This window comes from Carlito syrichta, unplaced genomic scaffold (assembly GCF_000164805.1).
Source record: "Carlito syrichta isolate Samal-C Ts95f unplaced genomic scaffold, Tarsius_syrichta-2.0.1 Scaffold308876, whole genome shotgun sequence".
NCBI lineage: Eukaryota > Metazoa > Chordata > Mammalia > Primates > Tarsiidae > Carlito > Carlito syrichta.
Window position 1 is genome coordinate 791,780 of NW_007252972.1, and position 12,455 is coordinate 804,234.

The 12,455-nt window shown below is 58.0% G+C and overlaps 1 protein-coding gene across 1 annotated transcript in view; it reads right to left on the minus strand.

The window, feature by feature from the left end:
• Positions 1-12,455, minus strand: part of ADGRB1 (adhesion G protein-coupled receptor B1) — a 25,114-nt gene that overhangs the window by 8,717 nt on the left and 3,942 nt on the right. The window contains exons 5-7 of the mRNA XM_021716718.1: positions 11,301-11,367; positions 9,684-9,769; positions 3,290-3,461 (exon numbers count right to left, since the gene is read on the minus strand). Of these exons, the coding sequence (XP_021572393.1) occupies positions 3,290-3,461; positions 9,684-9,769; positions 11,301-11,367 (325 nt within the window). The remainder of the gene's footprint in view (positions 1-3,289; positions 3,462-9,683; positions 9,770-11,300; positions 11,368-12,455) is intronic.

The window sequence follows — 12,455 nt, forward strand, 5'->3', positions numbered from 1 at the left end:
AAAAAAAAAAGGGGGGGGGGCCGCTGTCTGCCTGAAGAGGGTTACTCAGCCTCCAGCCTGTTCTGAGTCACCAAAAGCTCCAACTTCCTTGACGGTCCACGGCTGCCTCCACTGAACTAGTGGAAAGCCTGGCCCTCACACCCTGAGTGTCCGTGGTGGTGGGTAGGTGCTAGGCCCGCAGGACTGTGAGCACCACTCCTTCACCCAGCCACAGCACTAAGAGCAACATGCTCCATCAAAGGGGATTTTTCCAGGTACAGCCACCCACCGTGAGGCCAGCGTCGAAGGCAGTAGGCTCTGTGGGAGGGGGCTACAGACACGACACAGAGCTTGTCTGTGGAGGATCTGCCAGAGGAGCTGGAGACCAGTTATCCTGAGGACATCCTCCAGTCAGTATGAGGAAGGACACAGGAAGCAATGGCTGAGCATCTATCTCCTATGGCTGACAGGCACTGGAGCTAATGGCCAGGGACAACAGTATGCAAAGGAAATTGCTGGCGGTCCTGGGGCTGTGAAAGCACAGAGGGCTTCCTGGAGAAGGTGTCCTGAGTAGAAGCTGGGAGAGGACATGCCAGGGGTTACTGGCTCTCAGGCACACATACACCACCTACAGATCCCCTGGGCCCCATCTCCTTAGCCCAGTTCTGTCATTTGTGAGGCTATGGGGGGGTGGGCCAGCACCTTTAGCCCAACCCTCTCATCAGGCAGATGGAGACCGAGACCCAGAGAAGACAAGAGACTTTTCCAAAGCCGCACAGCTGGTCAGAGGCAGGGCCAGACCTAGAAGCCAGGGTCTTGCTGGCCTCTGACCCACTGACACCAGCTAAGTCTTCCAGGACTCCAGCTGCAGGGAAGCCTCCTTCCATCCTCTCCCTCATGGGCCTACCCCACAAATGTTTACTGAGCACCTACTATGTGCCCGGTCGCTGGCAGGCCATGGTTCAGGAGATGGCAGATAGGAAAGTGAGTTTTCTGCAGGTGTGAAGAGGAGCTGAGACTCCCAAAGTCCCTCCTGCACCCTCTCCAGGAACGCGCCTGGGCCAGCCTCACCCCGAGGCCCAGGCTCCACTGGCACAAATGAGGGATTTACTCATCCATCTGTAGGGGTGTTTCATGCCCACATGGCTGGTGAGAGCTGATTGGCATGGCCTCCGCCTGCCCCTCCCGGCATGCCTCCGTCAGCACGCTCTCTGTAGCCCTGACCATGCCACCAATGCTGAGGACACGAGTGGGAATCATGGGCCCTTGTCACCCGGCCCAGCAGCACCCCTCTCTTTGGCAGCACTTTCTGAAGGCTCCGTGGTACAAAGCCCTCACAGGCTGCAGGGGTCCCCTCTTCCACTGTGGACTGCGTCCACTGTTGCCAACCACTGTGAGAGCAGGGGGGTCCTCTCTTACCCCTCAACCCCACGTTCTGAAGTTTCTCAATGAGGCTGCGTAAGCATCTGAATCCCACAGGGCTGGGCCTCTGCTCCAGAGAACCTGCCCTCCTGTTCTGGGCTCTGCCTCCTTTGATGAGTTTCTCTGCTGTCACCTCCTTCTGCACTTCCTGTCAGCCATTGCTGGCCCTTTGAGATTTACCTGATTGTTCTAGAAATCTCCCCAATGTCTATCTTTTGTATGTTGTGAGAGACCACTCCTCTTCTACCTCCAGCTGAGCTTTGTGGCTACTACTCTCATATTTTTTAATTTCCACAAGCTCTCCTTTTGCTCTTGGAATGTTCCTTTTTCATAGGCTGCTGTTCTTGTTTCACAGAAGCTGGGCAGCGAGAAGGCAAGAGTGTGACCTTAGCGCAAGAGAGCCAGGCTTCAAACCTCCCTGAAGTGATGAGCTCTGCGCTGGAGTGGAGTCAACCCATCTATAGAACTGGGGTGAACGGCACCTGCTTTATGGGGCTGCTGGGAAACTCGCTAACATGAGCAAGTTACTGGCACCTGGACCTGGCCCACATGGTGCTTTGGGGTGGGTGTTTCCTCTCAGAGGATGTTAAGGAGTGGCCCTGTGAAGTTTCTTCTTTCTGGGTCATCTCTGTCTCCACGGTTCATTTTCCCATTTGTCTCTGACAGGAGCTCTCTAATTCTCAGCTGCTACAGATGTCAGTGCAGATCATGACTCGACTGGAGCCACTTCACTGGATAACGCAGGAATGTCGGTCTTCCTCTTCCTGTCCTTCCTGGCGGTCAGAGCCCCTGGAGAGGGGCATTTACACCTTTCCTGGGAGGTTTGGGCCCAGAAGGGCCTGAGCCAACAGGTGACCAAGGCTCAGCACATGACTTCCTCCACCCCCATTTCCAGGAGACACCCCCATCTTCAGCTGTGCCAGGTGCCTCTGTCTACCCTGCCTGGACAGTGAGGCCCCAGGCCGGGCAGTCCTGCCAGTCCAGGATGGGATGGGAACTGCTACTTAAGAGGGTAGAACACCAGTCCTCCAGCTTCTGACCTTTCCTTAGGCGTCCAGGGGTCTTGGAGCAGGGGGTGGGGAAGTCCTGCTTCCATGGCTCCTGCTGGCTACAGCCTGGGTTGTCAGCTGAGATCACCTTCCCATCCTGCTTTCCCACCCACCAGCTCTGTTGCTGTCTCACCCTTCATCCTTTCAAACCTGTGGCTTTTCAAGAGTCCCTCTGCCATCTTTCTAGCTTTCAAGAGAAACGGAAGTAATCCACTCCACTCCTGGGCCTTCAGCCACAGCCTGGCTCTGATCTAGAGGCAGGTGTCAGTCCATCAACATCCATATGCATGTTTTCCCACATTTCCACTTCTGGAAGATCAGGACACATCACCCTCATCACTGTCAACAGCCAGGTGGTAGCTAGGTTGCAGTTTGGAGAAAAGCTTCTAGTGACACCTTCTGGGAAAGCCCAGGAAATGTCAGAAGGAGGAGTCTCAGCTGTCCTGAAAGCTGTCTATATATGGTACTGGCTCCCGCATTCCCACAGCTCCATGAGAACGGGAATCCTGTGTGCCTGTCTCCTCACCCTGCCAAGCCAGCTTGGGTCCACAGGATATCCTAGGAAGAAGTTGTTATACCAAGCGAGCGGTTCCCAGCAGCCCTGGTTGCGTGATGGACACAAGTCCAACCAAACACACTCATGAAGTAAATGTGGAAATTCCCACCCTGCCAGGACTGGCATAGCCTACAGAAACGTTGGGGGCCGCGGACGCTGTGCCTCCCCAGAATCTTCCTGCTGAGAGCCTCGGGGAAGGACTGTTGGCCACACAGCAGCCCCGAGGACCCCATGGGAGCAGGTAGCTGAAGGAGAGCCTCCGTGAGGACCTGCCATGACGCACCTCTCTCCGGAGGATGCAGTGCACCATCACGATGACGAAGCCCTCCAGCGAGTCGAAGACAGCGAAGAGGATCTGGAAGAGGGCGGAGCGGCGGTCGGTGACGGCGAGCACGGCCGACATCCAGGTCAGCGCCAGCAGCGGCAGCACCACGCAGGAGCTCCACAGGGAGGCCCTGGGGATGGAGGGCGTCAGCGCTGCCCCGCCCCCCCACCCATGACCCCAGGGGAGGGGACGCCATGGCCTGAGGCTTTGGTGGGGACCCAGCCCCCGAGCCTTCACCTCTGTCCCTGGGGGCGGGGGCCAAGCCACTCATCCTTTCTGGGGTGTGTTTCCCTTGGGTCCCTTCCCCAGGCTGTGTCTCCCATTTCTCTCCTCCCCCAGCTCCCGTCCATCCTTTCCCCACACTCTGCCCTCCCCTCTCTTGAGACCCCCCAGACTGGAGAGAGGCTCTCCGTCAACACTGCGGTCCCAGCACCTCGCTCGCACTAAGCCCAGGGCTCCCAAGGGACCTAGGGACTCAGAAGGGAGGTCCCGAGGAGCCTGATCGACCGGGCAAGTGGGAGGTGCTCCTTGGGAGAGACCCAGTCTCCTGATTGTCCAGGAGGCGACAGGGGATGGAGAGGTGAGCTGAAGGGAAGGGGTGTCCGGATTGGATGGGGAGAGGAGGCCTCTGCTGGCCCCAATGTCCAGAGCCCTCAGCTCACAGGCTCCAGGCAAGGGGCAGCATGAGAAGGCCATGAAAAAGGGGCATTTGGCGAGGCCAGAGCCCCAGAACTCAGAGACCAGGAGGAAAGAGAAGCCTTGAAGGGACAAGACAGAGGACGGACAGACGGACAAGGCCAGCAGGGGAGGGTCAGAGGAGAGACAAAGACAGATAGCAACAGACAGACCGATAGGTGCTTCCTTCTCTTGGCAGGCCTGCTTCGCCTGTCCCTCCTGAGATCCACCAGACGCCTGCCTGTGGGCTTGTCCTCTGCTGTTCAAGGCTGCCGCCTCTCCCAGGGGGTCCTCCAGGAGCCCTCAGCAGGCCTTGCTCCTGCCCCTGCAGCCCAGCCTCACCAGGAGCAGTGCAGACCTGGCCCTTCCCCATAGCCCCTCGGCCACACGTGCCTCTGAGCCTGCCCCATCCTTATAGAGAGCACCAAGCTGCTTCATGGCCCTGTGGACAAAGACACAGCACCAGCAGGGCGACTGGTGCCAGTAGATGCTCGGGACAGGAGATGTGCCCTCATCCTGTCCTTGGTACTGTCATGACTCCCAGGAGCCGCTGTGGTTCTGCACCCCCACCTTCGGACCTGAGCCTGCCCACAAGGGGCTCCAAGGGATGCCGGACTGTCATTACCTCCGGGGTGGGGGCTGGTGTCAGGGTCACCTGCTCTCCTCTTCCCACATGAGGTGGCCCTGAAGGCAGGAGGTGGCAGGGCAGGAGGACCATGGAGTTGGGGAGGAGCAGGGTGTGGGGTTGGGCATCAGGTAGGAGCTGGGGCAGCAGGGCTTGTGGGATAGAGGCTGAGAGACCTGGGTCCAGCCAGGATAAGGACCCCCAAAACCAGCAAGCTTGGCAGGGATCCCAGAGGGCATTAGCTGCCCCCAAATGGCACAGTCTGCTGCTCAGCCCTCTCCTGCCTGGTTAGGCCACCCATGCTACTCCCATTTCTAGTGTGAAGGACCTTTGGGATCCAGCCATGAGGGGCACCTCCATCCTTTTCCTTATCTCTGGACACACCTGCCTCCGTGACTCTCCTTCAGGACCCCGTTTTCTCCAGCAACACTGTCCCAGGGAAGCTGCCTGCCTCAGACTCGGCTGTTACCACCTACAGGAGGCTCGGACGTATGTAGGCCCATAGCCTGAGACACCAGCCACCTGTCCTCACAGGAGTGCCCAGGATGAATCTCCTGGTCCTGTCCTAGCCAGCACCTCCCAGGTCTCAGGGGACAGCTACCCTGGCCACCCACACTCTGGTTCAGGCTGAAGCCTGGAGATACCCTGAGGACCCACCCCTCCTGCTCCAGGCACTGCATGGGCTCTAGTGACCTTGCAGGACTTCCCTCTGCCATGGACAACTGGTGTCTCCTGAGTCCTTCTGCCAGTCCTGGAGAGCCTGCCTCTGCCCGACCCACCCCTCAGTGCTGACGAGTGGGGGGCCAGGGAAGCCTTCCTTGACCCAAAGACAGGGCAACTCCCCTCCGGACTGTGGTGGTGGGCAGGCCTCCGGTCTGTGTACTCACTGATGTTTCCCTGCATTTGGCACAGAGCCTGAGACAAGCAGGCCCTCCATAAATATTTATACAGTTATGGGGAATGACTCACTGACACTTTGAGTGGGACCCTCATGGTGTTGGTGCTGGATAATCTCTCTCCTCCCTTTCAAGGCAGATGTTCTTTGAGCTGCGACCCTGGACTCTCTCCTCACCTAAGTGCTGAGGGAGGAGGCTCAGAGCCTCTCCACCCATGAAGACTTCTCAGGAGCTATAAGTCCTCCTTCCGCTGCCTCCCTGGCAGCGGGGGGCTGGGCCTCCAGGCTTGCATTTACAGCCCAATCCTTCTGAAGCTGGCAGATGGCCCGGAGTTGAGGACCAGTAAATTGGCCCAGCCTCTGCAGCTTCTGAAACACTTCTGCAGAGGGTGGTACAGGAGCGAGGGAGGAAGAGGGGGGGTACCCCAGAGCTGCACCTCCCCTTGGGGTATCAGATGGCTCTGGCACAGAAGGAAAAGACTCAGGTATAGGCAGGGAGGGCCACGGCCTCTGGCCTGCTGCATGACTTCGCAGGTAACTCCCCTCTGGCCCCACTCCTTGATGACAGAACTACAAGTGTACTCCTTAGGGGGCTTGCTAACTCCCATGCCCCCCTGCCTGGTTGTAGCCCCCATCCACAAAAATTGATACTAAGAAAAAGAAAGGGCAATGCTAACCCCAGAGAATGGGTCACTCCCTGGGGATTCAGGGGCTAGTGTAGATCCCAGCACAAGGAACTGTGTGACCTAACCAGATGCAAGCCCACACTCCTGGCTCGGCCCACCCACCCAGGCCATTCCCTGGCCCTGAGCCTGTGTCTGTGTTAGGTTACACAGTTCTGCAGTCTAGTGCCCCTCTCCCACGGTTCCTAAGACCCTGGGCCCCAGAGGAGCCCTGGGCCCCAGGAAGCAAGTGCAGGAGGGTTGGAGGTGTGTGTGAGGGAAGCAGGACATGGACAAGATGACCTCTCGGGCTGGGAGCACAGACCCTCTAGGTCAACTGGTCCCACCCAAACCCTCAAGGCCCTGCCCTGGTCACAGCCATGGCGGCTGCCACCCCTGAGCCCATCCTTGTTCCCTCAGCCATTCTGCACCTCACTCTTTCACACACATGTGCTCCCACACTCACATGTAAACATGCTCCCTCCCACATGCTTACATAATGCTCACATACATGTACACACTCACACACTTGCACATACCGAGGTGCACACCAGCCACACACACACAAACACGCACCCATGGGCACACGGCTCAGGCACACACCTGGTCACACACATGTACACCTGTGACCTCTCAGGTACACATCTGATCCCACTCTCAAATGCACACTCAAATGCATGCGCCTGCACAACCTGGACATACTCTCTTACACACACATGCACACATCCAGTACCCACACACAGACACACTCAAGACATTCACACAAACACTCATACCCACATTCATGCACATACATGTACGCACACTCACTCCTGATCATATTCATGCACATGCACACTCACACATGTACATACTTGAACACACACACACTTGCACACACAGTCACATTCTCACACATGCATAGATATACATATATACCCTTGCACGCAAAAGACCGGTCTCTCTCACAAGTACTTGCGCAAGCTTGTGTGCACACACCACCCATAGAGGAAGAAGGCTTCCCGTCAGGCAGGCCAGAGCTGTCCCCTCATCCTACTACAGAGCTGCAGGGGAGCCTCAGGTGCAGAGACTCCTCCCCGGCGTCTGTCGTCTGGCTCCGTGCCAGTGGCATGGAGGAGGGGGGCGACTCCAGAACCAGCAAACCTCTAGCACACAACCCGGCCCCACATCAGGGTCCAGGAGGGACAGGACAGCCCCTTCCCAGCCATAGCCTGGCCCTGCCATGGCCACAACCTGCTCGAGGCCCGCCCCACTCCCTGCTGCCTGCTTGTGTCCTGTGCTGCCAGGCCCGTGGCCCTGCCTAGAGGACAGAAGGGCAGAGCTGGGGGAGGGGGCGGCCTAGGAAACCCAGAGTGGACAGCAGAAATGGAAGAAAAACACAAAACAAACAAAAGGTGACTCGGAAGAGAGTAGAACCCTGCAGACGGGCCGAGGCGGGAGGTGGCAGCGGAGGCACTAACATGGCATTACTGGTGGCGTCGGAGGTGGCATCGGCGGCAGAGAGGACTCCACACTCGGCACACTTGAGGGCGCCCCTGGGGGGGGGCTGGGGCAGCTGACTGCAAGTGAAATTAAAAGGCTGAAACAAAAGCAAGCACTCTGTTCTCGCGGAAGCCAAGGGGGAAAATAAAGCAAACCGACTGACAGGAGTCCGGCCTGGGGCCCCCCACGGGGCAGTCCTGAGGGCTCTTGTCCACCTAATGAGCCTGAGCCTGGGCCCACGGGTGCTGTGGAGGGCAGGGCTGCAGGCTGTAGTGGCTGGGTGTGGAGGGCGACTATACAGGTGTCCACGTGCCATGCCCAGCTGAGGGTCAGCCCTTTGCCACCCACTTGCACCAAGTACCAAACTCCCTGGAAGGAGGCCATCGCTGCCTCCTCCTGTGTACCTGACAAGGGAGCTGATCTGGTCAGGGGCTTTCTGCAGGCCCTCATAGGCAGGGGCATGCCCGCGGGTGTGGGTGTGCATGTACAGGCCAGTGTGCCAGACGCCTCCCTGTCCACATGGGCAGTGTGGACTGCACACACTACATGAGCGAGTCTGGGTGCACTGCTGAGCTGTGTGTACCCAGCTCTGCTGGGCTGGCATCTGCTGCATCCACAGGGGTAAGGCAGGCAGCACACAGGATACCCATGGCTGGACTCTAGGACCTGCCTGACTGGGCTCCAATTCCAGCTCCACCAGTGACTCACCCTTCCTAAGCCTCAGTTTACTCAGCTATAAGATGGAAATATAATAACAGAACCTGCCTAAATGGCTATTCTAAGAAGCAAACAAAACAGATTGGTACGGGGTAAGCACTCGAGATGATTGCTGCTTTTACTATTAGGTGGCTGTAGACAGTCTGCAGTACTCAGACTCCAAACGTGCAGTCCTGGGCACCTCCTCTGGGTAAGACCTACTGTCTCAGGAGCATGTGTGCAACAGTGTGTTCTGGAGACAGGCAGGGTGAGGCCTCAGAGAAGCCTGCTCCAGTCTCCACTTCACAGACCAGGAGACAGGGCCCCAGGAGTCAGGACCCGGACCTAGGCCTCAAACCCAGGTGACAGGACCCAAGGCTAGGCTCCTAGCCACTGCAGGCACTCAGCATCAGAGGTCATACAGGCCAGCTTGGCTGGTTTCTAACCAAGACCAGAACCCACCAGGCACCCAAAGGGAAGGGGTCCTGAAGCTTCTGTTCACTGGGGAGAGTAGGAGGAGTCAGGAAGAGATATAGAGACAGAGACAGAAAGAGAGAAAGAGAGAGAAAGAAACAGAGACAGAGAGAGACTGAGCACCAAGCAAGACGGGCACAGAGGGGAGGTGGGGCTGGGGATATCCCCACGCAGACACCAGCCAGGGCCCAAGGACACAGACAGAGCAACAGGCAGAGATGAAGTGAGGGGGCTCGGAAGGCGGGGTAGGACGAAGAGGGACTTGTCCGCCTTGGTCAGCTCCCCGACCTCCACCATCCCCGAAAGGTGGAGTGGCAACACGTCCCAGTGACTCCTCCCTGTGTCTATACCAGTCCACGGGCAGTGCTCTAATGCCATCTCTAATGCCTAGTTTTCCCAGGTGGGAGGAACATCTATCCCACTTGTCCCCTGAACTGTCCCCTCAGGATAGAGGCCCCATAAAGACTGCAAGTCAACTACACAGACGGGTGACATCTTCCCTCGGGGTCACACAGCAAACCTTGTGGTGGGGGATTGGGAGGCCAGGGATCTCAAGCGCCCAGCCTCAGGCCTCAGGGTGTCTCCAACTACCCTGTGACCCTGACAGAGGCGGGGTCTCGCTGATCCATCGATTTAACTGCTGAGAACTTTACAGGGCCCCACCCTGTCACAGGTGAGATAGAGAAACTGTGCTTCAGTTTCCCCCCCTGCTCCAGGGTCCCCAGCCCTGCACTCTTGGATTGAGTGATGGAGCATCCTCCATCCCCCGGGGCTCTAGGGTGGGCGGGCTCTGGGTCTCCTTGATTCCAGGTGAATGAGAAGCTGTGCAGCCCTGGGTCCTACCCTGCCCGCTCCTTCAGCTTCTTGTCCGTGATACCATCTTTGGACACGAGCTTGTTGAACACCAGGATCCCAATCACCATGTTCACCTGTGGAAAGAGAGGCGGGGATGTGGGGGCTGGGGCTGCCCACATGTATATGGGTCGATGGTACACACCTCACCCTGCCCCCCATTCCCAGAGGGTCGCTGGGAGGCCCCCCACCTTACAGAAGGCAGCTTCTGGGATCCAGAGGCACAAGACCTGAACTCCTCAGGCCCATGTTCCTGCAGCTGAAGGTTAGGGGACCCTGATAATCCAGGGACCCCATGATCAGAGGCCCAGGTGCCCACCCTGCAGTCCTACAGCTCAGGAGTTCATGACTCCACACCCAGGGCCCCTTTTTCCAGGGCTGCTGGAATGGAGAGTTCCCAACGGGAGGCTCAGCTGGCCTGGTGGGTGGAAGAGTCTTTCCCGGGCAGCCTCGTGTTCTGACATGGCTGGGGCAGCGGGGAGAATGGGCTCCAGTAATGGGCACCCTGCCTGCAGCAGGTTCTGCTCGATCTGTGCCCTCAAAGCCCCAAGCACAGGAGGGCTAAGGGACCTCAGCAGTTCAGGATCAGCCTCTGCCCTCTTGAGGTGTCCTGGGGAAGAATGTGCAGGGATGGGGCTTCCACTTCCTTCTGTCCCCTTTCTCCAATCCCCAGGTGCCTGAGGGTAAAACGGCACCTGAGGCATTGACAGACATTGCCTTCAGGAATAAAGGAGCTGGGATTCCGCAGCCAGGACAGCAGGGAGGGGTCTGGGCTGCCCAGGGATGCTGCCCAACTGCCTCCCTCTGCCATCTCAGCCTCCCCCAACCCATCCCCTGCAGAGCCAGCTTCCCTCAACCCCCACTAGAAGGGGTGTGGCCCTGCAGAGACAGGCGCTTGGGGCAGCAGGAATCTGTGGACGTGGATGCCCTCTCGTGGGCAGGAGGGGGAGGGGAGGCGAGGGCGGGTCTGAAATCCAGACACTCCACCTGATCGGTGGCAGGAGCTGGCCAAGCTGGACTCAGAACTGGATGGGCGGAAGCCAGCCACCTCACTAATCTCAGGCAAGTCCCCCAGGCTGCACCAGCTCATCTGTGACTTGGGGACAGTAACCCTGGGTGCCATCAGCCACAGCCTCGCCTTCCTCACCACACACATGCGGGAGAATGGCAGGAAGGAAAGTCCAAGGTCTGAGAAAGGGAAGGTCCTCACTGGCCACCAGTCTCGGGCTCTGATGGCTCTGGGGCCGGACACTCATGGCCCAGGTCCAGCCTGCACACATCTGTCTCTCTGTCCCTATCCCTCTCCACCCGACACTCACTAAACTTGCATAGATCTGACAAGTACACAGTAAGTGCCCAATAATCAGGCGAGTGGATTCTCATAGATGTGAAAGGTCACTACCCCAGTCCAGCCGCTGCACTCGAACACCCTAAGGGTAGGCCAGAGTGGGGCTGTGATATCACCTGCACCCTAGTGGTCAGGGCCATGCCCAAGGAGCAGCAGGTCTGAACCAAAGCCCAGCCCAGGAGCAGGAGAGAGCGCCGAGGCTCAGGGAGGCAAGGGACCCAGCCTGGGACACAAGGCGCGGGACCCGGGCAGGTCAGTACCAGCACGACAGCAGCAGCTGGTCCCACGAAGGCGTACAGCAGTCCCCCCTCCAGGGAAAGCCAGCAGCTGGGGAGGAGACAGGCCGTCAGCGCCGCCCCTGCACAGAGAGTGGCGCTGCCAGCTTCTCAGGAGGGAAGGAGATGAGCAAGTGGAAAGCAGCAGAAGGAAACCAGCACTTATTAAACACCTGCTGTATGCAAGGCACTTCACACACTTTCTTTAGCTTTAGAGCCCTCAGAAGCCCCCAAGTGGCCACTGGCACCCCCATTTTATAGACAGGGACAGGCCCAGAGTGGGGGACACACCTGCTTAGAGCTACACGGCAGGAGGACCAGGCTTGCACAGTGACAAAGATGATCTGACCATCCTCAACTCTCCTTCCCCCAGGTTTAGGCCCTTCCTGGCTCTTCTCTTGGGGTCCCTGGCAGATCCACCCTCTTGACATGATGCCAGAATGCCGAGCTGGGTCCCAACCCACTCAACTCGGGCACTGACTATGCTCCACATCTGGCCCACAGGCACCTCAAAACCAGTGAGGACCATTCCCTCTTCCCTGAGTAGTCCACCCCTTGCTGGAATGTCAAAAAAAACCCTCCTCTTCCCCCATTAGAACCCTATACCCTCCTGATCCGGCAAGCTGGGTGTCCCCTCCTCTATGTTGCCCTCTTTGTCGACACAGCCCCCTTAGTTCTCCTCTCCCTCCCTGATTCTCCTACCCTATCCTGAGTCTCAGATCTTCTTTCCCAACTTTGGGAACACAAATTGCCTCTAGAATAACCTCAAGCTTCCCGGCTTGGCATTCAAGGCCCCCAGGACCTGGCCCAGCTGACCCTTCAGTGTCTCAGTGACCTCATCTGTGATATGAGCACCTACCACCTGCCCTGCCTCCCATGGGCCCCTGTGGGTTACACCCACTGTGCCCAGAGCTGTTATATCCACAAATGTCTTCCCTTTCACCAGCTCTGTGCAGACGGGGGCTCTCCACAGAACAAATGGGGAAACTGAGGCTCAGAGAGGCTACTAGATCTATCCAAGGCCAACTGACAAAGAAGTGGAGGCTCTGATGACCCCAAGCCCCATTTCTTTCTTTCTTTCTTTCTTTTTTGAGTTGGAGTCTCACTCTGTCACCCAGACTGGAGTGCAGTAGCCGCTTC